The 24,565-nt window shown below is 63.5% G+C and overlaps 3 protein-coding genes across 10 annotated transcripts; 1 reads left to right on the top strand and 2 right to left on the bottom strand.

Moving 5' to 3' along the window:
* Positions 1–1,425: 1,425 nt before the first annotated feature.
* Positions 1,426–4,875, bottom strand: VMA22 (vacuolar ATPase assembly factor VMA22). Of its 2 annotated transcripts, none has more exons than XM_075017576.1 (5): positions 4,698–4,875; positions 4,046–4,149; positions 2,967–3,079; positions 2,558–2,728; positions 1,426–1,645 (listed from the first exon to the last, which is right to left on the bottom strand). In XM_075017576.1, exons 1-5 carry the CDS (start codon positions 4,812–4,814, stop codon positions 1,533–1,535), a joined length of 618 nt encoding a protein of 205 aa, XP_074873677.1. In that variant the 5' UTR covers positions 4,815–4,875; the 3' UTR covers positions 1,426–1,532. The 2 variants fall into 2 exon arrangements, with proteins under 2 accessions (XP_074873677.1, XP_074873676.1); XM_075017575.1 differs by lacking the exon at positions 4,698–4,875 and adding an exon at positions 4,384–4,548 and having other exon boundaries at positions 1,428–1,645.
* Positions 4,876–5,006: 131 nt separating this feature from the next.
* IMP4 (IMP U3 small nucleolar ribonucleoprotein 4) lies at positions 5,007–9,625 on the top strand. 2 transcript variants are annotated; one of them, XM_075017555.1, is made up of 9 exons: positions 5,007–5,139; positions 5,596–5,704; positions 5,988–6,071; positions 7,416–7,525; positions 7,797–7,929; positions 8,072–8,226; positions 8,532–8,626; positions 8,891–8,964; positions 9,196–9,625. In XM_075017555.1, exons 1-9 carry the CDS (start codon positions 5,137–5,139, stop codon positions 9,306–9,308), a joined length of 876 nt encoding a protein of 291 aa, XP_074873656.1. In that variant the 5' UTR covers positions 5,007–5,136; the 3' UTR covers positions 9,309–9,625. The 2 variants fall into 2 exon arrangements, with proteins under 2 accessions (XP_074873656.1, XP_074873655.1); XM_075017554.1 differs by having other exon boundaries at positions 8,508–8,626.
* PTPN18 (protein tyrosine phosphatase non-receptor type 18) lies at positions 9,564–22,841 on the bottom strand. 6 transcript variants are annotated; one of them, XM_075017474.1, is made up of 17 exons: positions 22,566–22,822; positions 17,483–17,591; positions 17,030–17,106; positions 16,057–16,152; positions 14,948–14,986; positions 14,774–14,842; positions 14,439–14,501; positions 13,916–14,058; positions 13,155–13,221; positions 12,976–13,053; positions 12,382–12,441; positions 11,678–11,754; positions 11,065–11,315; positions 10,854–10,936; positions 10,667–10,694; positions 10,171–10,272; positions 9,564–9,986 (listed from the first exon to the last, which is right to left on the bottom strand). In XM_075017474.1, the coding sequence occupies exons 1-17, from the start codon at positions 22,641–22,643 to the stop codon at positions 9,919–9,921; spliced, it is 1,488 nt and encodes a 495-aa protein (XP_074873575.1). In that variant the 5' UTR covers positions 22,644–22,822; the 3' UTR covers positions 9,564–9,918. The 6 variants fall into 6 exon arrangements, with proteins under 6 accessions (XP_074873575.1, XP_074873574.1, XP_074873576.1 ...); XM_075017473.1 differs by having other exon boundaries at positions 12,382–12,465; positions 22,566–22,821; XM_075017475.1 differs by lacking the exon at positions 10,171–10,272 and having other exon boundaries at positions 12,382–12,465; positions 22,566–22,834.
* Between the last annotated feature and the right edge of the window lie 1,724 nt (positions 22,842–24,565).

Below are 24,565 nucleotides of genomic sequence, written 5' to 3'. Positions count from 1 at the left end.
CTCCTGGTCTCTGCTGACCTATGCCCCCCTCCTCTGGCTGGGAACAGCCTGGTGTTAGAGTGGGGCAGGGGCAGTCTGGGGTACTGTGCGGTGGCGGGGGCCTTAATGCAGTAGAGATACTGCCACCTCTAGGGCCTGCTCACACCTGCCAGCAGGAGCAGAGCTCACCTAGCCCTGGCTCGGGGGGTGGTAATGTCTGTCATGCCTCACAGCTGGGGGGTGGGGGGCAGCTTTCCCTGCCTTGGCACAGGTATGGGGGCTGAACACCTCCCATGGGCAGGGAGGGGGTGAGTAACAGAGGGCTGGGGGCTGTGCAGGATGGGCCGTGGGGGTGGGGTTAGGGGCAGCTTCTCAGGGGGGTTGCCAGGTCTGCCCCAGGCAGCCAAAGGGGCAGGGGTGGGGGGGTGGCTGCCGCGGGGTGGGAGGGAGACCTGTGCCCACTACATCTGCCAGCACCTCCCCCCACACACTAACTGCTGCTCCCTCCTCCCTGCTAGACTCCTACCCCACCATTCACAACCACTCAGCTGTGCTTGTGTGTGCTCAGTACCCTGCCCTCCCGGGCAGCCTGGCTCCCCACTCCAGCCCCTCACTGCCCCATAGAGCACAGAGGAGGCCTGGCTCCTGGCCCCCCATCTACCTCCCCCAAATCACTTGGGCCCGAGAGCTTCCCTGGCCAGGCTGCAGCTCAGTGACAGCCCCTCCTCCTGTTTCTGGGGCTGGCCGTGGGCCCAAGGAAAGAGACCAGCCCCTTCCCACCCAGGTGAAAACCAGGACTCCTGACCACTAGCCTGTGTGGGGGCAAGCAGTGGTGCCTTCTGCAGGGCTGGGCCAGCCTGGCATCCAGCTGTGGGGCACAGGGGCCCTGTGCCTCCCACCCCTCCCCCAACCAGCAGTGGCACCTTGGGGCACTACATGGGCCGTTGCCCCAGGTACTGCATGGCTGTGGCCACTCCCCCCACCACCTCCATGGCAATTCTGTGGGTGCAGCCCAGCACAGCTCTTTCTAGCCCCTCATGGGTGGGAGGGCTGCCCCAATGGGCTGTTACTGCACATCCCCAGCCCCCCACCCTGTCACTGCCCAGCAACCTCAGCATCGCTGCACCACGCACCCAGCCCCCATCTGCCTCGTGCTGCAGCTGGGCTGAGCTGCCAGTCTAGTCAAAACCCAGGCACCCTACCATGCTACCCCCTAGCTCTCACTCCCCTGCCAAAGCTAGAACCTAGGTGTCCAGGCTCCCAGCTGCTATAGCCACTCGCCCCTGCCCCAGAGATGGTTCCCCTCCCAGCTGGGCGGAAGGGAGGCTGGGGCAAGTAGTAGAGAGAAGCAGCTTTTTCTCTTAAAGACTTCTGGTCTTTGGCATTTCCCAGTCCTGCCCCACACCCCCCCACGGTGCATGGGGGGAGGCAGCCCCTGGCATGGACGGACAGCCCGCCAGAGCAGAGATCCCAGTTTATTGATGGTTACAATGCAGCCAGCACGCACCCACCCCACCCCAGTCCTGCTGTGTCCAGGGGTCCCACAGGCTGTGCTACCCCTCTGCTGCCAGCAGCTGGTGCTTCCTCTCCAGCAGCACCCGATACTGCACCCGCAGCACCTCAATCTCGCTCTGCAGGCTGGCGATTTCCCCGGCCAGGAGAATCCCTGCAGAGAGACGGGGGTCAGGAGAGAGGGGTGGGGGCGCCCCACCCCTCCAGCTCCAGGGCAAGGTCTGGCTGGGGCAGGGGCCTGTCCCTTCCTGGGGGCATTGGCTCCCCTCTGGCCTCAGGGTAAGGAGTAGCTGGGGAAGGGGCCTGTCCCTTCCTGGGGGTGCTGCCTCCCCACTGCAGGACTGGCTGGCTCAGAGGGGCAGGAAGTGATGCAGCGGTTTCCTCCACAGGGTGCTGCTTCCATCCAGCCCTAGGGCAGGTCCCTGCTGGCTCTGGGGACAGGGAAGGCTAACGGCACACTAGGGTGCCTTAGGAGCAGGATTTCCAGCACATCTAGAGAAGTGGTTATTCCCTCTATTTGGCACAGGTCAGGCCACATCTGGAATATTGGGCCCAGTTTTGGGCCTCCCCGTATAAAAAGGAGGTGGATCTTCTGGAGCAAGTTCAGCAGAGGGCAATAAAAATGATTGAGGGGCTGAGGGATTTTGGGCTTGTTTAGTTTCCAGAAGAGAAGACTGAGGGGTGATTTAATAGCAGCCTTCAACTTCCTGAAGGGGAGCTCTAAAGGAGATGATGAGAACCTGTTCTCACTGGTGTCAGACGGCAGAACAAGGAGCAATGGTCTGAAGTTGAAGAGGGAGAGGTGTAGGTTAGATATTAGGAACAACTACTTCCCCAGGAGGGAGGTGAAGCACTGGAATGCTTTGCCTATGGAGGTGGTGGACTCTCCATCCCCAGAGGTTTTTAAGTCCCGGCTTGGCAAGTTTCTGCCTGGGATGACTTAGTTGGGGTTGATCCTGCTTTGGGCAGGGGGCTGGACTCAATGACCTCCTATGGTCCCTTCCAGCCCTAGGTTTCTGTGAATGGGGCTGGGGCCTGTCCCTTCCAGGGGGTGCTCTGGACTCACCCTCTTTGAAGCTGTTCTGAGCCTGTCGGAGGCTCTGTGGCACCAGGATCCCAAACCAGGTCAGTGGGTCCTGTGGGGAGGCCCCATGCTGGGCAGCAGGGTGCTTGGGGGCTGCCCCACTCAGGGGCCCAGGATCCTCTGCTGCCCCAGGACCCTTTCGCCGCCGCATGACTAGAAACAGTGAACAGTAAGTACTTCACAGTGCCCCCCATCTGCCAGGGCCCCTCACTCCCGACCCAGAGCCCCTGCCAGCCTGGCCTTGGGCTCCCCCTGCCTTACCATTGCACTCATTACTGACCTCCTCCCTGCCCCTGCTACCCTATGCCTGGGCTTGCCCCTCCCAACCCCTTACTGTTCCTGCTCTCCCGCCAGCCCAGCCCTGGGGACCAGCTGAAGTTCCTTAGGTCACCTGGGTCTTGTGTCCTGGTTCCCTCCCCAGCTGGCGACTCCTCAGCCGTCTTCGCAGCCGGGGCCAAGTCTCCTGGGATCACCTGGAAGGTGACTGGCCCACTCTGTCCCTGGCTGGAATGAGTAAAGCACAGCCTTGGCCCCCTCTGCATCTGCCTCCCCCCTGGACCAGACGGACTGGCTAGAGCGCTGGGGGGTGACTAGGTGTTCAACCACACCCCTCACCCTGGGGTGCTAGGAAGAGGCCAGGACCAGGTGTTCTCCAGACCTGCCCCAGGCAGGACCAGCCACAAGGTCACCACCTGCAGCAGGAGATGGGGGTTGGATATCGGCAGAAACATCCTAACTCCAGGTGGGCCGGCTCTGGCGACGGTCTCAGACGGAGGCTGTGGGGTCCCCGTCAGGGAACATTTTAAGAGCAGGTCGGACAAACCCCAGGCAGGGCTTGGCTGGAGAGACTCAGTCCTCTCTGTCTGTGGGGGCCAGACCTGGGGGCTGGCGTTCCCTTGGCAGTGGGGCACTGAGTGGCCATCCAGGAGAGGTTCAGGGGCTGCCCAGCAGATGAGCTGAGTGTCCCCAGCCGGCAGTGGGTGTCTCTACGGGGGTGCACATCCACGTAGACCTTGGAGCACATAACATTTATTCCACCCATGGATGGAAATTAGAGGGGACCCAGCTGGGGACTTCTGGGAGCCCTGCCAGCCCCATGTCTCTCCTTACACGACAGACAGACAAGGTCCCCGAGAACCCAGCCTGGCCCAGGTCACCGAGCGCTGAAGTGGAGAGTGTTCACCCTATCTGTGCCCGTTCTGAAGCTGGGATTTACACGAGGCTGCAGGCATGAGGCCCAGGCTGCTAGTGCCCCTCACTCCCGACCCCCAGCTCCTGCCCCTCCCAGCCCTGCCGGTGCCCCTCACTCCCGACCCCCGGCTCCTGCCCCCCCCCAGCCCTGCCGGTGCCCCTCACTCCCGACCCCCAGCTCCTGCCCCCCCCCCAGCCCTGCCGGTGCCCCTCACTCCGGACTCCAGCCCCTGTCCCGCCGGTGCCCCTCATTCCCGACCCGCAGCCCCTCGCTCTCACCTGGTGCACACCCGGACCTGGGGCTCCATGTGGGCCCCGTACTGCAGGGCAGAGACGGACTTGCAGCCCATGGCGAAGCGGGCCTTGGAGAGCGAGAACCAGCCCTGCGTGGAGGGACACAAGCGAAGGGGTCAGGAGCTGCAGCTCACCCGGGCAATGGGGTCGGGAAGGGGCCTGGACGACGTTGGGGGCGGGGGAAGGGGGCAGCCGGCAATAGGGCACTGGGACTGTAGAGTGTTAGGGGGCAGGAAAGCGGGATCGGGGCGGTGCGGGGCACAGGGGTGGGTCGGTGGGAGGCTGGGGTACTTGGGGGCCGATGCGACCCCCCCCGGTCCCACCTGCTCCACGCGGCGGTTGAACTCCTCCCTCTTGTCCTGCAGCGTCTCCAGCGCCCCCAGCATGTGCAGCAGCCGCTCGTCCAGCGCCCGTCGCAGCTCCGCCAGCTCGGCCATGGCCTGGGCACAGCGCTGGCCGGAGCCCCGCCCCATCCCTCGGCTCCGCCCGCGCTCTAAGTCCCGCCCCTTTCTCAGGCCCCGCCCCTCGACTTTGCTCCAAGCTCCGCCCCCCTCGCTCCCGGGCCGCCCCAGCGCCTGCTCCAGCCTGAGCGAGCCCCATTGCCCCCAACCCAGCGCCTCTCCCGCGCACATATGACCTTGGAAAGCAGCCAATCCCGGCTTCCGACTGGGGAGGAGCTTCCGCCTTCTTCCCCAATCGGAGTGTCCAGAGGAGGTGGCGGGGGATGAGGGGGCCGCTGATTGGACAGCAACATTCACATTTCGCCGTGGAGCGACGGATATATTGGTTGAGGGCCCGTGCGGCTCCGTTCTCCTCTCGCCGCCATCTTTGTACAGGGCAAGACGGCTGTTGGCCGTCCTGGCCACCATCTTTGTGGGGGGCACGAGGGCATCGCACCACGTGACTCATTACCCGCCGCTGGCCGCCATCGTTGTGAGGGGCGAAACACGCCCAGGTCAGAATCCTACTCGCTGATAGGCCGAGCAGCCTGGGCCAATGTGAGGCGTTCGTGTTGGGAGACCGGCGCGTCCCACGTGGTGGGGGAAGAGAGCTGCGGGACGCCGGGTACCGCCACCATGGTAAGGGGAGGGGGCAGGTGCCGGAGTGTGTGTGGCGGGAGGGGTTGTTATGGTAGGGTCACCTGGGGGGCGGCGTCAGGAACAGGTACCCTGTGCCCCCGGGGATTGTTATTGTAGGGTCGCCGCCGGAGGGCTGGGGGCGGGGAGCAGGTAACCTGTCCCGCGGGCGGAGTGTTGGGTTGTTATTGTAGGGTCGCCGGGAAGCGCAGTGGCGGGCACCTCCTTGGGGGCGGGGTGAGGGAGCTCTGGGGCTTTTATCTGTGGGTCCCCTCGATGGGGAGCAGCTCACACCCCTGTTGGGGGGCGGGGCGATGCGCGTCTTGGCAGTCGCCTGTGTCCCGCTGTTGTGATTGGGTCGCCTCGCCGGGGGGGGGGGGGGGGGCGAGGGTGACTCCCCCTGTGGGTATGGGGTGTTCCCTGTCCCTGTGTGACCCGCCCCCCGTTTGTGTCCCCCAGCTGCGCCGCGAAGCCCGGCAGCGCCGCGAGTACCTGTACCGGCGGGCGCAGGAGGCCCGGATGTGCGCCACCGAGAAGAAAAAGGAGCAGCTCCGACGGGCGCTGGAGGGTACAGATGCCTCCCCCCACGCACAAGGACTTGACCCCCCCCGCAGCCCTCACTCCTGACCTGCAACCCCTAGATCCCCCAGTGCTGTCACCCCCTCCTGGTGCCCTCCACTCCCAACCCACAGCCCTCACTGCCCCAGCTCTGGGCTCCCAAGTTAGCTCTGCCACTTCCCCTCGCTCCCAACGTGAGAGTTGGGACTCCGTGTGCCTCAGGGCGGAAGGGCTGGGGGAGGGAGGCTTGTTGGGGAGGGGGCTCATTCTCTCTGACTCCCCATCTCCCCCAGAGAATCGGCTGCTGCCCACGGAGCTGCGCCGGGAGGCTCTTGCACTGCAGAAATCCATCGAGTTTGATGATGAGGGAGCAGAAGGTGAGTTTGGGGGCCTGGGAGTTCCGGGGTGCAGCCAGCTCGGTGCCCCCCCTCCACATCACACCCTCAACCCCTGCCAAGCTAGGAACACCCTGTGTCCTTCCTGACCCCTTGCTGCCCCCCTACCCTGAGGAATGAGTGGACCAGCACCGTTCGGGCTCAGAGGGCCCTGACAGGCCATGATCCCTTCCCCCAGTCGGGTTAGGGGCTGCCCAGATACCCTCAGCTGAGCTGGGGGTCCCCACATGAGTCTGGACACTGCTGAGAATGCCAGCCCCATAGACCAGAGGCTAGGCTGGGATGTGGTAAGCTAGCCCCAGTCCTAGCTGTGAATTCAGCTCAGTCCAGGGTGGACAAAACCTGGATTGTTCAAAAGAATGTGGAAGTTTTTACTTGCAAATATCAGCCGGTCTGAAATTCTGAGCAGTTCTGCTCAGAGCTGGGCTCCCTCCCATCTGGCACAGTACTGTTCCATTGTATCATAAATGGAGGTACAGTTAATGTACCAAAAAGCTCCAAACTCAGTGGTCATGACTGGCTCGGCTGCTGGGATGGGTTTGCTCCACATCCGTTTATTCACTGAGTTCCGGGCGGTGCCAGCTTTGCTCCGGGGTAAGGGATAGATCAGGAGGCAGCAGAGCAGGAAAGGTCGTTTGCCTGGAAAGGAAACCTCGGCGACAGAGGATGAGCTCTACTAGTTCTGCAAACCCAAAGGCCCCAGAAACAGTTCCAATTGGCCAATTACTGGGAACTCTTCCTTGTGCAGACCCAGCCTTGTTTTACTCCCCGTGTGGAGCTCTTTACAAGCACTTTTCCTGATTTCTCTCTCTCAGTTCTCCCTTGCAATGATTTTTACCCCTTTTTGTCCCTGAGTTTGATTCTTTACACTTGCGTGTGGGGTCTGAAGCTGTTAAAAGTGACGAGGCCTGGGAGGAGCAGACGGGACCCCTGTCACCACGGGCGGGGCTGAGGATTGAAAAGTTCAAGCTGTGAAACGGGTAACAGAGGTTGTCGCCACTGCCCGTCAAACCGCCCGGGGGGATGGCCTGATACCCACGGGATACGGTCCCTGGCTGCATTTCCGTTATGGAGCCGGCCGGTGTCTCACGCCCCGTCAGCATGGGGGAGCGCAAAGTGGAGACGGCAGACAGATGGGCAGTGAATTAACCTAACCGCAGCAGTAGGGTCCTTTTCTGTGACAAGGGAGTGGTTGCAGGCCTGGAGGAATCATCTGTGGGCTTCAGATTTTAACCCCCCACCCTCCAGCTGGTGGTGAGGAGTAGGAGAGGGTGTGGCCAGCCCGAGGCTCCTCCCCTGCCATTAACCCCTCCCCTCCTGCCACAGGGCTGGTGACACACCAGGATGACGAGTATCGCTGGGCTGGTGTGGAGGACCCCAAGGTGATGATCACGACCTCGCGCGACCCCAGCTCCCGCCTCAAGATGTTCGCCAAGGTACAGGGCCTGGCTTTGCTATTGAGGGGGCTCCCGGGGGCTATTTTACTCCTGTAGGGGCTCCAGGGGGCTGGTGCTGTGCCGGGGGCTGTTTTACTCCTGTAGGGGCTCCCGGGGGCTGTTCAGTTCCTGCGGGGTTGGTTGGATGGGGCTGGCTTTGGTACGGGAGGGTGTCCTGGGGAGGGGGCGCTGGGGCTGCCCGAGTGGAGGGGGGCCTGGGTGCATTAGCACAGGCCGGTGTGTTATTGTCGGGTCTCTCTCTCGGGGGCAGGAGATGAAGCTGGTGGTGCCGGGCGCCCAGCGCATGAACCGTGGGCGACACGAGGTGGGGGCCCTGCTGCAGGCCTGCAAGGCCAACGGTGTCACCGACCTGCTGGTGCTGCACGAGCACCGTGGCCAGCCCGGTGAGCTGGTGGGGGGGTCTCTTCCCTTTCTCTGGAGGATGGGATGAGGCCGGGCGCCTGACAGGCCCTGTCTCTGTGGGGGAGGGGGCTCCATCTCAGCCCCCCCATGTGCTGACACCCCTCCCCCGTTGCCTCCCCCCAGACGGGCTGATCGTCTCCCACCTGCCCTTCGGCCCCACGGCTTTCTTCACCCTCTGCAATGTGGTGATGCGCCACGAGGTCCCCGACATCGGCACCATGTCCGAGGCTGCCCCCCACCTCATCTTCCATGGCCTCACCTCCCGCCTGGGCCAGCGGGTCAGCCAGGGCTGGGCAGCATCGTGCTGGGTCGGGGGTGGGGGCTGGGCACCGTCGTGCTGGTGGGGGGGGGGGTCGTGGGGTGTAGGGGGGTGGGGACCATCGTGCTGGCTAGGTGGGTTGTGGGGCGGGCAGGGGGAGGGCGGCTCTGTCACAGTCAGGCCTTTCCTGGGAGCGCTGGGGATGTTCGGGGCCGGGGCAGTCGGCTCTCCCAGGGGTGTTCGAAGTGCCGGGAACTGGCGTGTTATTATAGGGTCTCCCTTCCCCTCCCCCACGCCCAGCATGCCTTGGCCTCTGCCCTGCAGGTCTGCAGCATCCTCAAGTACCTGTTCCCCGTGCCCAAGCCAGACAGCAAGCGGGTCATCACATTCGCCAACCAGGACGACTACATCTCCTTCAGGTGCGAGCTGGGCCCGGCCCTGCGGCCACCTCTGGGGCAGGGCAGCTGAGGAACCGCTGCATAGAATGCCAAGGCTGGGGGAGGGGCTGGGGGCCAGGACTCCTGGGGTCTGTCCCTAGCTCTGGGAGGTAGTGGCACCAAGTGGTTAGGGCTGGTGGGTGCCAGGATGCCTAGGTTCCCCCGGCTGTGGGAGGGGACCAGGGGCTAGTGGTTCCAGCCGGGAGCTCCCCCACCAGGTGCCTCATCTCCCCTGTACCCCCACAGGCACCACGGCTATAAGAAATTGGACCATCGCAACATTGAGCTGACAGAGGTGGGGCCCCGCTTCGAGATGAAACGTAAGTTGGGGGGTGGGGGGGCCTTTCCCCTGTTGTGGATCCCCCTGTGGCCAGGCTCCCTCCCTGCTCTGTCATTCCCCTGCAGGAGTGTGCAGAGTTTGGGGAAACTGAGGCACACCCTGTCCTCAGCGGCTGATTGCCAATCATGTATCTGGTGATGGGTGGGGCTCCCCGGCTCTGCCCCCCCCGGCAGGAGGGCTCCCACTGACCCCTGGCCCTTCCTCCTCGCAGTGTACATGATCAAGCTGGGGACGTTGGAGCAGGCGGCCACGGCGGATGTGGAGTGGTGTTGGCACCCCTACACCAACACGGCCCGCAAGCGCCAGTTCCTCAGCACCGACTAGTGGGCCAGGCCCGGCCTGGAGCTGCCTCGGGCTGAGCCAGGCCCCTGTCGGTGCCAGGGAGCAGAGTCCAACCAGCCGGAGGTGGGATGGCGCCCACTGGGACTTTAACCCGGAACGTTTTTCTCCACCACGTGCGGTGGGCATCAGAGTAAAAGGACATGGCTGTTTTGTCTCCCCAGCGCAGAGGCACGGACCGTCTGCGGGCGCCCCAGCCCTCTGGCACTGCCCTACAGGGGAGAAGACCCCACAGAACTGTCCTTTCTACATTTTTATTTTTGTAGGGTCTACTCAAATCCACGCCTCCGTTTGGCGCTTGATTTGGTTTCTGCTTCTGTCCACTCCCATCTCTTCAGGGCTGAGCCGCCGGGGCTCTCCCATCTGCTGACCTGCCCATGGCGCCCCCAGGCTGTGGGGCACCAAACGCATCAGTGCCCCCCGGGCTAAAGGCAGGGCTCTGCCCCCCCTCCTGGAGCAGGGGAGAGAACCCAGGTGTCGGGGCTACTGGCCTGTTGTCAGTGCTGGCTCTTCCCAGGGGCTGTGGCTGATGCTGCAGTCGGGGCTCAGCTCAGCCCAAAGGGAGGAGGGGCCTGGTGTGGCCCCCACGGACCCCCTAGAGCCGCGTCCACTCTGCCGGGGGGTCGCGAGGTCCTTTGGGCTTCCTGATGCGGAAGTTATAGCCTGCAGGAGAGGGACAGTAGTGAGGGGGTTGTACCCCTCCCCCCCTTTCCAAATCCAGCCTACTTCTGCGTCCCAGCCCCTACACCAGGGCTCCCCCCACCTGTTCCAGAGCCCCAGTCGCAGCCGGGGGCTGGCATTGGATGCAAGTCACCCCCCAGCCCCAGCACCCCCTCCCACTTCCTACCAAGGCCACTGGTGGGGGAGGTGATGGGGCTGTAGCCCCCGCAGGAAGAGCTCCCCAGGTCCTCGTAGCTGTCGGTGTATTCGTGGCGGGGAGAGCTGGGGGCTGGGGGAGAGAGGACAAATGGTGAGGCCCTTCCACTCGTGTCATGGCCTGGCCCACAGAAGCAGCCACCTGTGGGGCCGGGGGGGCACAGCTCGGGAACAACCACACACAACACACTGGGGACTCATTCAGCCACCTATGGGGAGGCACAGCTGGGGAACAGGGACAGTGCCACAGTGGGACAACTCCCCGGGCATTGAGATGCAGCCACCTCTGGGGTGGTGCAGCTGGGCAACGGCCACATGTAACGCAGATGGGGACAGAGATGCAGCACAGCTGGGGGAGTCATAGGAGCTGAACACTACAGCTCCTCCAGCTGCCCAGGTTTCCCCGCCAGATACTGACTTAGCCTCCCCCAGGGTTAGAGGTGTACCTCCCCACCCCTCGCACTCACCTTTCTTCTGCGGAGATGCCATCAAACCCTAGAGAGAGACAGGAATGACTGAGAAACTGCCCCAGACCTCACCCCACCAGGCCCCCTCCCCAAGCCAGGAAGAGAACCCAGGCATCTGGGCCCACTCCCTGGCCCCTCTGCGCACACACTGGTGACCCCCTGTGGCAGCACTGGGGGAGACACTCACCGGGGGCTTCAAACTGTACAGCGGGGCCTTCCCCCGTCCAGTGCTGGGGCAGGGCGAGGGCGGCCCCCGGGGGCTGGCGTCACCTGCGCAGGGCGAGGGCCACAGGTCAGAACTGCCCTAGGGCCTGGTCCCAGACCCCTCTTCTCCAGGTCGGGTTCATGGCCTTTTCGGGGTCACCCTCCCACGGCCCCGGCCACCTGGGTCCCCCCACCTGTGCCAGAGGAGCTAATGTGGCTGTATTCGCAGCTGGGGGTGGGCGGCAGCTGCTTCACAGGGCTGCCGGGCAGGGAGTAGCTGGCCTGGAGCCCCTGAAAATCAAGGGGGGACCCCTCAGGGCTTCCCTGGCCAGGCCTGGTCTCCCGGGCTGGACCGCCCCCCCGTCGGTGCTTGTTCACCACAGCATAGGTGTCGTTCATCTTGGGGGGCAGCTCCGGCGTGGGCTCGGCTGGCACCGAAATGCTCCTGAAGTGGGGAGAAGGGGTGGGGGTCACTGCTGGGGACAGATGTGCTGCACTCAGCTGCAGCTCAGCCAGAGCGAGAACCCCGGAGTTCAGCTGTGGCGAACGGGGAGGGCAGTGGGATTACCCAGCACCTGCCCCCGCCTGAGCTGCAGTGATATGCAGGGTGGCATTAACTCTGAGCCCTAACGATGGTCCATTTGCAGGCTGCAACGGCAGCAGCTGCAGGTCTAGGGCCAGACTGACGACATAGCTGTGCCCTGCTCCCCCAGAAGTGGCTGCAGTGGAGGGCTGGGCGAGTCCTCCCCAGGCGCTGTTCTGTGTGGTGCCGCCCTGCCCCAGAGGTGGGCGCAGCCAGGCACTCACCGTAAGACGCCGCTGCGTTTGCTGAAGGGCGCGGGGCCGCGCAGGGACACAGCGTCGTCGTACAGGGGCAGCCGGTTCTGTGCGGAGAGCAAGGGGTGAGGGGAGCGGGGGGAAACACCCCAGCCCGCTGCCAACACCAGCTGTTTGCTTCCTGCCTCAGGAAGTGGCGACAGGCTGGGAAAGTAGCAATATTAACCCTGCTGGTGCCGTGGGGCCTGGCCTGGAGAGAGCACCGGGGGATGGGGGCACGCCCCAGCCCCCCACTCCTACAGCCTGCCCCTCCAGCGGCCGGTCCATCCCTCCCTCTGCCCCCACGCCTGCCTGCCTGGCCGGCCATGCCTCCTCCGGCAGAGGCAGAGGCAGGATGTGGGGAGAGGGGCCTATAAGTAGCTCTGGGGCCTGGCCTTGCTCCTTTCCAGCTCCACTTGTCAGCCCCACGGTGGGGGGAGAGGAACTGTGCCCCTGCTGTGGGTCCTGCTCCCCGCTGCCCCAGCCCCCTCCGCATCCCCCATCTCTTCCCTCCCGCCCCCCAGGCCCCCGCGTACATACCGGCTGAGGGAGCCGCACGCTCGGGCCCGAACCGAAAGGGGAACAGAGCCACCAGGACGGGCTCGAGGGAGGGGCCGGGAGAGGGGGAGGGGCCCGGGGGGCAGGGGGAAGAGGCTACAGGCCCGGTTCGGGCTGGGAACCGTGGGGCCGCTCACCTCCGTGAGGTTCTCGTAGGCGCCAGGGGCCAGCGCGGCGCGGAACAGCTCAGCCACCGCCTGGTACAGAAACTCGTATTGCTCCTGCAGCGGGGAGCACGGCCATGTCATGGGGGCCCTGCCCAGCCCCATCTCGCCCAGCAGGGGGCACAGTGGGGCAGTGACTGGGGGGGCCCTGCCCAGCCCCACCTCGCCTAGCAGGGTGTACGGAGGGGCGCAGTGGGGCAGTGATGGGGGAGCTGCCTAAGCCCCACCTTGCCCAGCAGGGGGCGCAGTGGGGCAGTGACTGGGGGGGCCACACCCAGCCCCATCTCACCCAGCAGGGGGCGCAGGGGGGCAGTGACTGGGGGGGGGGCTGCGCCCAGCCCCATCTCGCCCAGCAGGGGTGCCGAGGGACGCAGGGGGGCAGTGACTGGGGGGCCGTGCCCAGCCCCATCTCGCCCAGCAGGGTGCGCAGTGGGGCAGTCACTGGGGGGGCTTCACCCAGCCCCATCTCACCCAGCAGGGGGCACAGTGGGGCAGTCACTGGGGGGGCCCTGCCCAGCCCCACCTTGCCCAGCAGGGGCTGCGGGGGGCGTCTGGCTGGGCGCTCACCAGTGTCTGGACGGCCGAGGGCCTCTGCTTCCTCATGGCCAGGACGATGTTGAAGATGCTGAAGTCGGGGGGGACGCTCTGAAAAGCAGGGGAAGGGCTGAGGGTCCTGCGGGCGCCCCCCCCTCACCTCCCCCCGCAGGGCCAGGTGCCGGCCAGGGGCATGGCGGACAGGCGCCTACCTGCTGCAGGAGGAGGTGTCGCACATGCTCCAGGGTGCAGATCACGCCGGTTCGGCCACAGCCAGCGCTGCGGGGGGGCGGGAGCAATGAAATCAGAGCAGAACCGCCCCGCCTGACAAATCCCTCTGGGGGAGGGCCCTGTCACCCTACACGGGGCCCCTGAGCTGGTGGCCGTGCGTGGCCCGTGGGCGTTCACTCTGAACCCTAATGAGACTGGCTGTGTTGTTATTACTTCCCTAGTGGGCGTTCAAGGTGTCTGTGAAGCAGGAGCCCTCATGACTGTGTTTTAAAGGGGACTCGCGTCACCTGCCCGTTACCTATGAGCCACGATAACTGCGGGGGAGACAGACACCTTGACGTGGCCATTAACTCTGGACCCTACCGATGGGTGCTGAACGAGGGCTTGTTGAGGTAACTGGGACCCCTCCTGGCCGCTGCTTGGGTGGGCCTTGGCCCATTGCTGCCTGGTTGCTCCGGACCCACAATGTTGTGCTTTCAAAGGGGAATCACTGCTCCTCCGGGGGCATTTCCGCTGGCCCAGCAGTGACTGCTCTGCACCACCTCTGAGGCTGCCACAACGGGGCGGAGCTTGTAGCAGGGGGCGGGGTTTGGGTTATGGGAGGGGCTTGTTTGGAGGTGTGGCTTGCTTTTCCTAGCAGATGGGCTGGCTACGAAGACGGCTCTCTCTCTCCATCCCATGTGAGGGAGCAACAGGGCCCCATTGGGCTCCCTTCCACACCCCCCAGCACAGCGCCCCCTACCTGCAGTGCACACAGATGGGGGCTGAGTCCTCCCCCTGCTTCAGCCGCATGTGCTCGATCATCTCCAGGAAATGGCCATAATTGTCGGGGATCCCTCGGTCTGGCCAGGCCACGTACTGGAGATGGGTGAGGGGCCGTTCCTCCTGAGGAGGGCACAGCTGTCATCAGCTGCAGGGCACCCCCCAGTGCCCAGACCGCCTGGCCAGACCTCACCGTGGCTCCATGCCCCCTGCCTAGCCCCCCACCCCGCAGCACAGCATCCCCTGCCCAGCCCCCCAGCGTCCAGCCCGCCTGCCAGGGGATGGCACCCCCTGCCCAGGCCTCACCCTGCAGTGAGGTGCCCCCTGCCTGGCCCCCCACCCCACAGAGCCGTGCCCCTGCCTGGCCCCCGCAGCAAGGTGCCCCCTGCCCAGTCCCCACCCCACAGCACTGCGCCCCCTGCCTGGCTCCCCACCCCACCCAGCACCGTTCCCCCTGCCAGGCCCCTGCGCCACTCGCCATAGCAGGCACACAGCTCACCGACCTGCTGGAAGCTGACACGCAGTGTGCGGACTATGACATCTGGGTTCAGCTCCTGCTCCTTGAGCTAGGACAGCGAGAGAGGAGCAGAGCTACAGGACTTGCCAGGCATTCAGTTTGTATTGTCTCCATGCAGAGCGTCAGCAGTAGCCACCTCTGGGGAGGGGCAGCTGAGGAACAGCTGAACATAACAGGGCACAGGGATGGTTCGCCTGGCGCTGAGATGCAGCCACCTCTGGGGCAGGGTGGAGCTCCACAGCAGCAGATTGGGACAGGAAATGAAGGGGCATCTCCTTGACAGTGCCCCCTGCAGGCTGCCCTCCAGCCCCTCCCTGGTACCTGGAGGATGGAGAAGGGCCCAATTTGCAGTGGTTCTTGCTCCAGTGGCCAGTAGCGTTCGCACTTTTTCTAAGGAGGGAAAGTTAGTTCACAGAGTGTCCGGGAGGAGCTGCCCCCAGAGTCCCCCACAGCCCGGGCTGGGCGGGAGGGTGCAGATGGGCCCCCTGGACTCACCTTCCCCATCTCCACCTCCCGGCAGGCCATGGCAACCACCTGCAAGGGAGGGAAAACGGAGTGAGGGGCAGTGCAGGCTCCAGCCAGCACCTAGCTGGACTGTAGAGGACCCAGGTGTCCTGGTTCCTCTCCTCCCCCAGCTCTAACCATTAGCCCTTCTCCCTTCCAGGGCCTGGGTTGGAACCCAGGCACCCTGACTGCCTGCTCTGGAGGTGCCCCGGGAGTTCAGATCCCCCCTGGAAAATGCACCTCCCTGCCCTCGCTGTTCTTTGCAAACAGCTCCCAGCTGAGACCTGACAGACTCGCTACACCCAGTCCCTGTCCTGCAGGAGAGCTACCCCAGAGGGTGGTGTGATGGGGGAGGAGTTCCAGGTATAGCTGGGAGCCCTGCATTCAGCCCATGGGATGGGGGGGTCTTTCAAGCCCAGGAGATACTGGCTCTTGGGTCAGTGCCAGGACCCAGAGGCTTTGAATTTCTGCCCTTTCCTGGCCTGTTCTGCTCTCCGGCTGTGGGGATGCAAAGGGGTATCGGGTGGGGAAGAGGGGTGAGATTGCAATGGCTTGTCTGGCGCTGAGATGCAGCCACATCTGGGGTGAGCATGGCTAGGGACCAGCTGCACACACCACCACATGGGGAAGGCTCGCCCAGCCCAGATGCAACCACTTCTGGGGCAGAGCGGCTGGGGAACAGCCACACATAACACAAAAGTGGGCAAAGGGTGGGGGGCCACTCAGGCTGTGGGGAATCAGGGTGTCAGTGTTGGATGGGTGGTGCGGCATGAGGCCCACTGGCAGGACAGGGTCAGCCAGGGGCCGGTGGGGGGATTGTGCAGTTGGCCACAGTGGGTTTGGAAACAGCTCTCGCACTGAGCTGGGCGGAGTGGGGACCCTGCCCTGCCCCCCTGCTGGCCCCTCACTTTGGGGACCCACCCCTGTGCCACACTCTTCCAGGACCCCAGGAGGCACATCCAGCCCTGCTCCTTCTGCCGGCCTGCAGCAGCGCGCCCAGCGGGAGCCAGGGGCATCAGGGTGCCCAGCATCGTTGGGTGAGGCAGGCCTTGGGCTGGGGGCGACAGCTGGGCCTGGAGCCCTGAGAACATCACACCCACCTTCACCTCGTACTCCCAGATCATGCACCAGAAATCCAGCAGGGTGTGCGCCAGCGGCCCCTGGGTCGCAATGTAGCAGCGCTTCCTGTACAGCCCCTGCCAGGAGAGAAGGGGGCGCAACTGGTCAGCCACCCGTGGGGCAGTGCCTGTGAGCCCTGCCTGCCCTGGCCACACGCCGCCCCCCATGAGACCCCGGCCGCCCCAGCCGCCCCCCACGAGCCCCCGGCCGCCCCAGCCGCTCACCACCCCCCACGAGCCCCCGGCCGCCCCAGCCACCCCCCACGAGCCTCTGGCCGCCCCAGCTGCTCACCACCCCCCACGAGCCCATGGCCGCCCCAGCCGCTCACCACCCCCTACGAGCCCCCGGCTGCCCCAGCCGCTCACCACCCCCCACGAGCCCCCGGCTGCCCCAGCCGCTCACCACCCCCCACGAGCCCCCGGCCGCCCCAGCCGCTCACCACCCCCTACGAGCCCCCGGCCGCCCCAGCCGCTCACCACCCCCCACGAGCCCCCGGCCGCCCCAGCCACCCCCCACGAGCCCCTGGCCGCCCCAGCCGCTCACCACCCCCCACGAGCCCCTGGCCGCCCCAGCCGCTCACCACCCCCTACGAGCCCCCGGCTGCCCCAGCCGCTCACCACCCCCCACGAGCCCCTGGCCGCACGCCGCCCCCCATGAGCCCCTGGCTGCCCCAGCTGCCCCCCATTAGCCTCCGGCCACCCCCCACAAGCCCCTGGCCACCCCAGCCGCACGCTGCCCCCCATGAGCCCCCGGCCACCCCCCACAAGCCCCTGGCCACCCCAGCCGCACGCCACCCCCCATGAGCCCCTGCCCACCCCCCCAGCTGCACAACACCTGGCCATGAGCCCCCCCACCAGCTCCTTGCAGCATGGCACCCCCAGTGCTGCCGGGGGTGGATGGGGCGGTTGCTGGTGCAAGAGGAGGGTGCCCCCTGCTGCAGGCAGAGGGGGTTACCTCAATGAAACTGGCGTTGATGTAGTCCGTCTGTCCTTCATCCGTGCGGAGATTCAGAATGACCCTGGTCTGATCGTCTACCAGGGAGGGAAGAGACAGAGAAATCGCAGGGGATGGGAGGGTGGGGGGGAGAGGTCCCCCATGGGCAAGGACAGGAGGCTTCACAAGTTCTGACAGGGAATAACGAGCCAGTTGTTAATGATGAGCGTGATTAACCACAGGTCCAATTCCCCAGTGGCCTGGTGGGGTCTCCAGCACGGGCTGCTTTGAAATAAATCTGGGATGATGCAGACACCTCTGGGGTGAGGCAGCTGAGGAACAGCTGCACATAACACTGCCCAGGATCAGCTCACCTGGCACTGAGATGCAGGCAGCTCTGGGGTGGGGCAGCTGGCAGGACAGCCACATATAATGCAGCACATCATGGTCCCCAAATCTCCCTCCCAGACTCACATGGCAGGATATCTTTGTACCGATTCTTCTTGATGTTCTCTTTTCTGGCCCCAGCCTCAGTGGAGAACCCCTGTTGCTGCCGGAAGGCAATGGCTTGCACCTTGATGTCCTGAGTAGACAGAAGGGTGGTTAGGAGGCTGTGGAGAAGAGGGGGTTAAACAAGGAGACTAACAGGGAACCCCAGCACTGGATAGCTCTGTGAGACCTAATACCCCCACTGTACTCCACCGCATTTCTCTTCCCTATGACTTCAGACCTCTTCCCAAACCGAGCCCTCCCCCTACCTCCAAACTCAAAGGATAACATCCAATGGGGATTGGCTAGCCAGGCCCTGAGACACGTACACTTCTGGGGTGGACAGAGAGGGAACAGCCACACATAACACCATACAGAGATGGCTCACATGGTGCTGAGATGCAGCCACTTCTGGGGCAGGGCAGATGGGGAGCAGCCACACATAACACTGCCCAGAGACGGTTTGTACAGGCATGATAATTCCTGAGCACTTGAGTCAGGTTTATCTTTGGAACAGGCTGATTCTCACCCTGCCAGTATCAGACCAGCCTGTCCTGCCAGGTCTGGGTGTCCGCGTGCTCACACCCCTCCTGGAACCGGCAGGGGGAAAAATCCCCACCCTGCCCAGAACAATCCTCCAGGGAGAGGTAATCCATGGAGGAATCGCTTCCAGAATGAAAGCCAGGACTCCTGGGTTCTCTCCCTGGTGCTGGGAGGGAAGTCTTGTCTAGTGGTTAGAGCAGGGAGCCAGGAATGGAGTGACTGGCTGTCTATGGGGGTCAGGGATGTGGTCTTTCTCCTCTACAGGTTGCCAGCTCCCTTCCAGGGCCGGGTTACGGCCCTTCTGAGGTGGTGATCGGTATTTCCCAGCCAAGGTCTGAAGTCTGTTGCAGGACTGGGCTGTGATTAGACAGCCAGAACTCCAGGCGCTGGCCGGTCTCCCCCAGCTGTTTGCCGGAGGCCCAGCCACTTGTGCAATTCAGTTTCTGAGCTTTGGCTGCAGTGGGTTTGTTTCCTAAGGCGGGAGGAAAACAGGTGTCATGCGACAAGGTGGCAGGAGATGGGCAGGTCGGGCAGCTTCTCGGCAAACTGGTTTCTTTAGGGATCAGGGCACGTCACGGAGGTGTTGATGTTTATTTCCTCAGGGTTTTTTCCCCACAAAGGTTTAGAGCAGGACTGGGGGGAGTGAAGCTGGAGGTTTGTGGGCCGGGCAGCTTCCTCCTGTTAAATGATGGATTTGGCTACGTCACCAAGGTTTTTGCTGCTAATTCCCTTGGGATCTTTGTTGGGTTTTCATTCCCAGAAGGCCAGAGGGAGGAGAAGGGCCCTGAGCTGAAGATCAGGCCCCAAGCAGCTTCTGCAGCTTCCAAACTCTCCAGCCAACGGAGCTTTTTCCTTCATCACCAACTTTTCCAGAATTTCCTGCCCTGTGCTGTGTCCCGACAGCTGGCAGCATAAGGGGGAAAACTGGGGCATTGTCGGCTTCTCTGCTGGGTGGGTGGCCCAGTGTACGCCCGGAGGGAGGGGAGCATGAGGGCCCGAGCGCTGGATGGAGGTGTTTGGGGTGCATGGGGGGGAGTATTAGACATATGGGATATAGATTCAGAAAGCATCCCCCCTCTGCCCCAGCGCCCAGCCCCCATCTCACTCCCCACCCCATGGTGCTCCCTTGAGAGGCGCATTTCCCCCTCATTTTGTTTCATTCACTTTCAGGATCAATGTTTTCGGTTCCCAGGGCTGCCTAACCCCTGGAAGCAGCTTCTGTGTTTCACTTCAGCTCCTCGGCAAAGGGCTGACGAGCAGCAGCCCCTGTGCCCAGCAAGGACTGATGGCAGTTCTGGGTGGTGTTATATGAAGCTGTCCCCCTCCCCCAGTGCCCCCCCCCAGAGGTGGTTGCATCTCAGGACTGAGCAAGCCACCTCTGGAGTGGTGTTATGTGCAGCTGGTCCTCTCACTGCCCTCCCCCAGAGGTGGCTGCATCTCAGGGCTGGGAAAGCCATCCCATGTGGCATTGTGCGTGGTTGTTCCCCAGCCCCAGATCTGGCTGCATCTGAGCACCAGGTGAGTCACCCTGATCTCTAAGCCCAGTAAAGTGAAACAAAATAGGTTTGGAACGTGATGTGAGGCTGGCTGGCTCTGGGGCTGAGCAGTGGGGCACTGGGCCTTTCTCCACTGGGGGCATCAGCTCCCCTCGGCCTCCCTCTCCCCTTCCCCCACCCTCTGGCCCCAGTCCAGAGGGAGCTGGGATTTGTTCTGAGCTCCATTTATATAGGAAATCAGCAGCAGGAGCCAGGGGACAAGGGAACAAAGTCCCTTCTGGAAAATTCATTTCCCTGTCAGAGGGGAGGCCCGGCCAGCGCAGCATTGCACAGAATTAACCCGCCCTGCCTGACGCTGAATGGCTCTGGTGCCAGGGAGGTGGGGAAACTGAGGCACTGGGGTGAGGCAGGGCCTGCCTAAAGTGACATTGAGAGAACCCCGGAGTCCAGGCTCTTACCTCTAGCTTATAAGAAGAACTTTCTGCTATTTTATACTCAAACCATGGCAACAAATTAACACGCTGAACTTTGCCCCCTCCAGAAATAGCTGCATGTGAGCTGTTAGCTGAGCATTGTTATGCTCAGCCGTTCCCCAGCTGCCCCACCCCAGAGGTAGCTGCAGTTCAGCCCTGAGAGCAACCAGTGTGGGTTGTGACAGGATGACAGCAGCCGTTGTCTTAGCAGGGGTTAATGGAATAGCACTGACACGTCACAAGCCACAACAATAAGGGCAAAATTTTCATATGGTGCCTGCCCAGCTTAGAGTATATTTGAATTAGCACCAGGAGTCTGTGGAGTTGAATTTCTGACAGTTTCATGGCCCTTTCTTCTCCCAGGCTTTGCTTATGAAAAACAGCTGCAAGCCTGACTGGAGTGGCTTGCCCAGCAGGAGATGCAGCCACCTCTGGGGCAGGGCAGCTGGAGAACAGCCACACATAACACAATATGAGGATGGCTCTCCTGGCACTGTGATGCACCCACCTCTGGGGCAGAGCAGCTGGGGAACAGCCACAGTGTCACCGCAAGGGGCTGTCTTTACCGAGTCTCTCACTTCACTTCAGTTCTGGGAGGGGAGCAGTGATGAGTGGTTAGAGCAGGGGGGCTGGGAGAAGTGAAACAGAAGGGGAAAGCTGGCGGGTCTTGTGCTTTCTTTGGACCCATGTTCAGGTTTCGTCGGCGATTTCACTTCAGTTTAAAGAGCCCACAGGAGCAACACGAAGCAGAGAATATTCCCTGCCTGCTTTCCACTGCAGTCCAAAGGCCCTGCCCGGCTGGCTGCAGCTGCTCCGCACCCAGCGCTGAGATGCGGCCACTTCTGGGGAGTGATGGGGACCGAAGGGGTCTGAGTGCAACCTGCCACCTTGGATTTGGCTAGGGCCCCCCAGTTCACGTGGGGAGGAAAGATGGCAGGGAGATGTCACGAGCCTCCAAATTCATAGCACCCACTAACAGTCTGAAGCCAGCCCTGACTGCCAAGGAAAGCATCCCTGCCCAGGGCCCCCTGCACCCCCAGAGGCTTGACCTGGCCTGGCCTGGCCTGCCAGGGGCTCTGCCGATTGCTGGAGCTATGCCTCCCTGCCCCCCTGCCAAGCTCGGGACCCATGGAGGTGCTAGGGGGCTGGGAACCTGTGGACAAGCCGTAGCAGCTTCTGGGTAGTTCTGCCCAGGGCCGTGGCGGCCTGCATGGGGGCCATAGATAAAGCCAAAGAACCCAGAAGCTCCGTCTCAGCATCAGCTCAGGGTGGCTGGTTGCTCACTCCCTGGCTCTAACCACTAGACCCCACTTCCCTGCCAGGGCTGCCTGCACCTCACAACAGCTCTGCCTGCCTCCAGGTGGAAATCCCAACCCATCACAGGAATAGACCTGGGGCCTCCTAGCTCCCAGTCCCTTTCTAACCACTAGCACCTGCTCCCTCCCAGAGCTGGGAGAGGGCCACGCTCCCCACAGCCCTGTGCCCAGCTGCCCAGCAGGTAAGGGGTTAATGCCAAGTGCCTGTCTATGGGACTGGAAAGTTAAACCCAAACCCCAGGTTAATGATTACAAAAGACTCTTGCGTTGGAGATGAGCTGCGGGGGTCAGGATGCCTGGTTTCTGCGGGAGGGGAGTGGGGTACAGTGGTTAGAGCACATGGGGTCTCTCCCTGACTCTGGAAGGGGATAGGGGTTGAGTGGTGAGAGTGGGGGGGTGAGACTGGGAGGCAGGACTCCTGGGTTCTCTCCCCCTCTGGGAAAGAAATAAGGTCCAGTGGTTAAGGCAGGGGTGAGGGCTGGGAGCCCGGATGCCTGGGTTCTCTGTGGCTCTAGGAGGAGTGGGAGGAGGGTCTAAGGGTCGGGGTGGGGGCCAGGGGCCCGAACACCTGGGTTCTCTTTGGCTCTAGGAGGGGAGCAGGGTCTATGGCTTGGGGTGGGGGGGAGGCCGAGAACCCGGATGCGTGGGTTCCCCCTCTGGCTCTAAGAGGGGAGGGGGGGTCTATGGGTCGTGGTGGGGGCCCAGACGTCTGGGTTCTCCATCTAGCTCTAAGAGGGGACTGGGGTCTATGGCTCAGGATGGGAGCCGAGAACCCAGATGCCTGGGTTCCCCCTCTGGCTCTAACAGGGGACGGGGGGTCTAAGGGTCAGGGTGGGGGCCAGGGGCTGGGGACCCAGACGCCTGGGTTCCCTCTCTTGCTCTAAGAGGGGAGGGGGGGTCTAAGGGTCGGGCTGGGGCCAGGGGCTCGAACGGCTGGGTTCTCTCTCTGGCTCTAGGAGGGGAGGGGGGATCTAAGGGTTGGGGTGGGGGCCAGGGGCTGGGGATCCGGGCGCCTGGGTTCCCTCTCTGGCTGTAGGAGGGGAGGGGGGGAGGTCTAAGGGTCGTGTGGGGGGCGGGAGCCCGGACGCCTGGGTTCTCTCTCTGGCTGTAGGAGGGGAGCGGGGCTCTGTGGCTCCGGGTGGGGGTCCGGACGCCTGGGTTCTCTGCCTGCGGGGGCGGGGCGGGGGCAGACGGGAGTCCCGGACAGACGCGCTGGGCGGCGGACCCGGGCGGGACTCACCTGGAACTCCTGGCGCAGCTGGCCCGGGCTGGGCCCGGCGCCCAGGAAGGCTCGCAGGGGCTGGTCCCGCCGGCTCATGGCTGCCCGTGGCCGGAGCTAGGGAGCCGCGCAGGACCCAGGAGAGCGGAGAGGAAGTTGAGGCCCCCGCCCCCCCCGGGCCGGTTGGGCGAGCCCAGACCTGGGGCTGGCCGGCCGCCAGGCGGGAGCGCGGCGGGCCCGGCTGCGGCAGCCTGCGAGCCAGAGAACCCAGGCGTCCAGCGCGGAACCTCCTTCCATTGCCCGCCCCACGCGTGGCGGTTGCTCCACGCGCTGTTGTGTGTGGCTGTTCTCCGTCTGCCCCACTCCAGAGGTGGCTGCATCTGAGCACCGGCCGAGCCGCCCCCGCCGTGCAGTTCTTACCATATGTCTTCCCCTTCGCGGAGCCCTCTGGCTTCCTGGGGTCGGGGGCCGGGATGTCTCTGCTGAGTCCCTAAGGCCTGCCCCGGCCTGCCCCATAGTCCGTGGGGTGGGGGAGGAGGAGCAGGGCAGGGTTCAGTGTGCCAGTAGCCGGCCCTTCTTGGGGACCAGCCCACTTTCCTCCCCCCATTTCTCTCCCAACCCTCTTCTGCTGGGATCCCCCGCCGGGCTGTGACCAGGGATGGAGATTGTCCTATGGTATTGGGCACCTCTGAACACAGAGATGGCTTGCCTGGTGCTAAAATGAAGCCAGCTCTGGGGTGGAGCAGCTGGGGAACAGCCACAGGCAACATTGCACAGGGATGCCTTGCTCAGTGCTGAAATGCAGCCACCTCTGGGGAGACCACTGAGGGACACCTACATATAACGTTGCCACCAATGATTTCAGGCCAGGAAGTGGCAGTATTTTCTACATCTGGATGATACAGGGGGCCCTGGATCTGGAGCTCCCCAGGATTTGGCCAGGACATAGGGTCCCCTCAGCTTTGTGGGACTTTGTCTACAGAGATCAATGCTGTGGTTCTCCTGCAGCAGACCAGGATTACCCAGCGCTGCAGTGTGAGAACCGCCCTTGGTCACCGCTGCCCAGCTCAGCCCAGCCAGAGCAGATCGGCAAGGCTGAGGCATCTGCCCCTGGGGAAGTCACAGGACCCTGACTTTGCTTGGAACCTGTGGGGAGGAACTGGAAAGATCTGAGTGTGATCGGAACAACGGCAGCAGGGAGGGGGGAGATGCAGGGAGCCAGAACTCCTGGGTCCTCTCCCCTGGCTCTGGGAGCACAGGAGGGCCCAGCGGTGGCTGTAGGTGGCCACCAGGGGCTTTTCCTGTGGCTACAGCCTCTTGGGCAGATCATGGAGGAAAGGGGTGAAGTGGCAGCTGCTCTCCTGGGACTGCCAGCCAGGGTGGGGCCTGCCCCCCCGGAGACACATGCCAAGGAGCAGGCAGCCAGAGAGCTCTCCACCTTCCAGAGCGATGTGGTCAGGGCTCTGCTCTGGGGTGGTGGGCGGCAGACTCAGGCTGCAAGGCCTTCAGGCTCTGTCTCTGGGCCTATCCCCTGGGGCAGAGCTCTGGGCTGTGTCACAAAGAGGCAGGCTGCCGCCCTGGGCTCACACCCTGCCCCCGGAGTGTCACCTCTAGCCCTAGACTTCAGCGGCACAGTGGTGAGGCCTGACTCCCAGCTCACGCCCCCAACTCTACCCCCACAGTGTGCCCTGCTCCCATCACCCCAGCCCCCACTGCCTCCCCACCCTCCTCTGCATCCAGGCCTTCATTTGTTCCCAGGTTTGCTGGGGCTGTTTGTATGTTTGTGGCTGGACTTTTGCATGAGAGACCTTAGCAGCTAGCTGGGAAGGTGTGAAAAGCGATACCCTTTTACAAGTGGAAAACGCTAACCCTAACCAGCTGCTGACTTACTATCTAATAAGGCTTTAAAAAACACAGCAACCCAAAAAGCCAGAGTTACAGCAGCGAAAAAGACAAGGGCAGGCACAGACCACATTCATGTTCTGTTGAGGGCAGGGCCAGTCAGGAATTAGTGTGTTATT

The sequence above is a fragment of the Carettochelys insculpta genome, chromosome 22 (assembly GCF_033958435.1).
Source record: "Carettochelys insculpta isolate YL-2023 chromosome 22, ASM3395843v1, whole genome shotgun sequence".
Taxonomy (NCBI): Eukaryota; Metazoa; Chordata; order Testudines; family Carettochelyidae; genus Carettochelys; species Carettochelys insculpta.
This window is presented reverse-complemented; position numbering and strand designations above follow the sequence as displayed.

Coding starts and splice junctions, on each gene's coding strand:
- VMA22 (XM_075017575.1), bottom strand. CDS start 4,533: ATGGGGCGGGGCTCCGGCCAGCGCTGTGCCCAGGCCATGGCCGAGCTG. Junction 4,150..4,383: donor TCAACCGCCGCGTGGAGCAG/GTGGGACCGGGG, acceptor CCCTCCACGCAG/GGCTGGTTCTCGCTCTCCAA. Junction 2,729..2,966: donor AACCAGGACACAAGACCCAG/GTGACCTAAGGA, acceptor CACTGTTTCTAG/TCATGCGGCGGCGAAAGGGT.
- PTPN18 (XM_075017473.1), bottom strand. CDS start 22,643: ATGAGCCGGCGGGACCAGCCCCTGCGAGCCTTCCTGGGCGCCGGGCCC. Junction 17,107..17,482: donor GTACAAAGATATCCTGCCAT/GTGAGTCTGGGA, acceptor CCTCCCTGGTAG/ACGATCAGACCAGGGTCATT. Junction 11,316..11,677: donor AAACGCAGCGGCGTCTTACG/GTGAGTGCCTGG, acceptor TCCCCACTTCAG/GAGCATTTCGGTGCCAGCCG.
- IMP4 (XM_075017554.1), top strand. Junction 7,930..8,071: donor CGAGCACCGTGGCCAGCCCG/GTGAGCTGGTGG, acceptor GCCTCCCCCCAG/ACGGGCTGATCGTCTCCCAC. Junction 8,627..8,890: donor GACGACTACATCTCCTTCAG/GTGCGAGCTGGG, acceptor GTACCCCCACAG/GCACCACGGCTATAAGAAAT.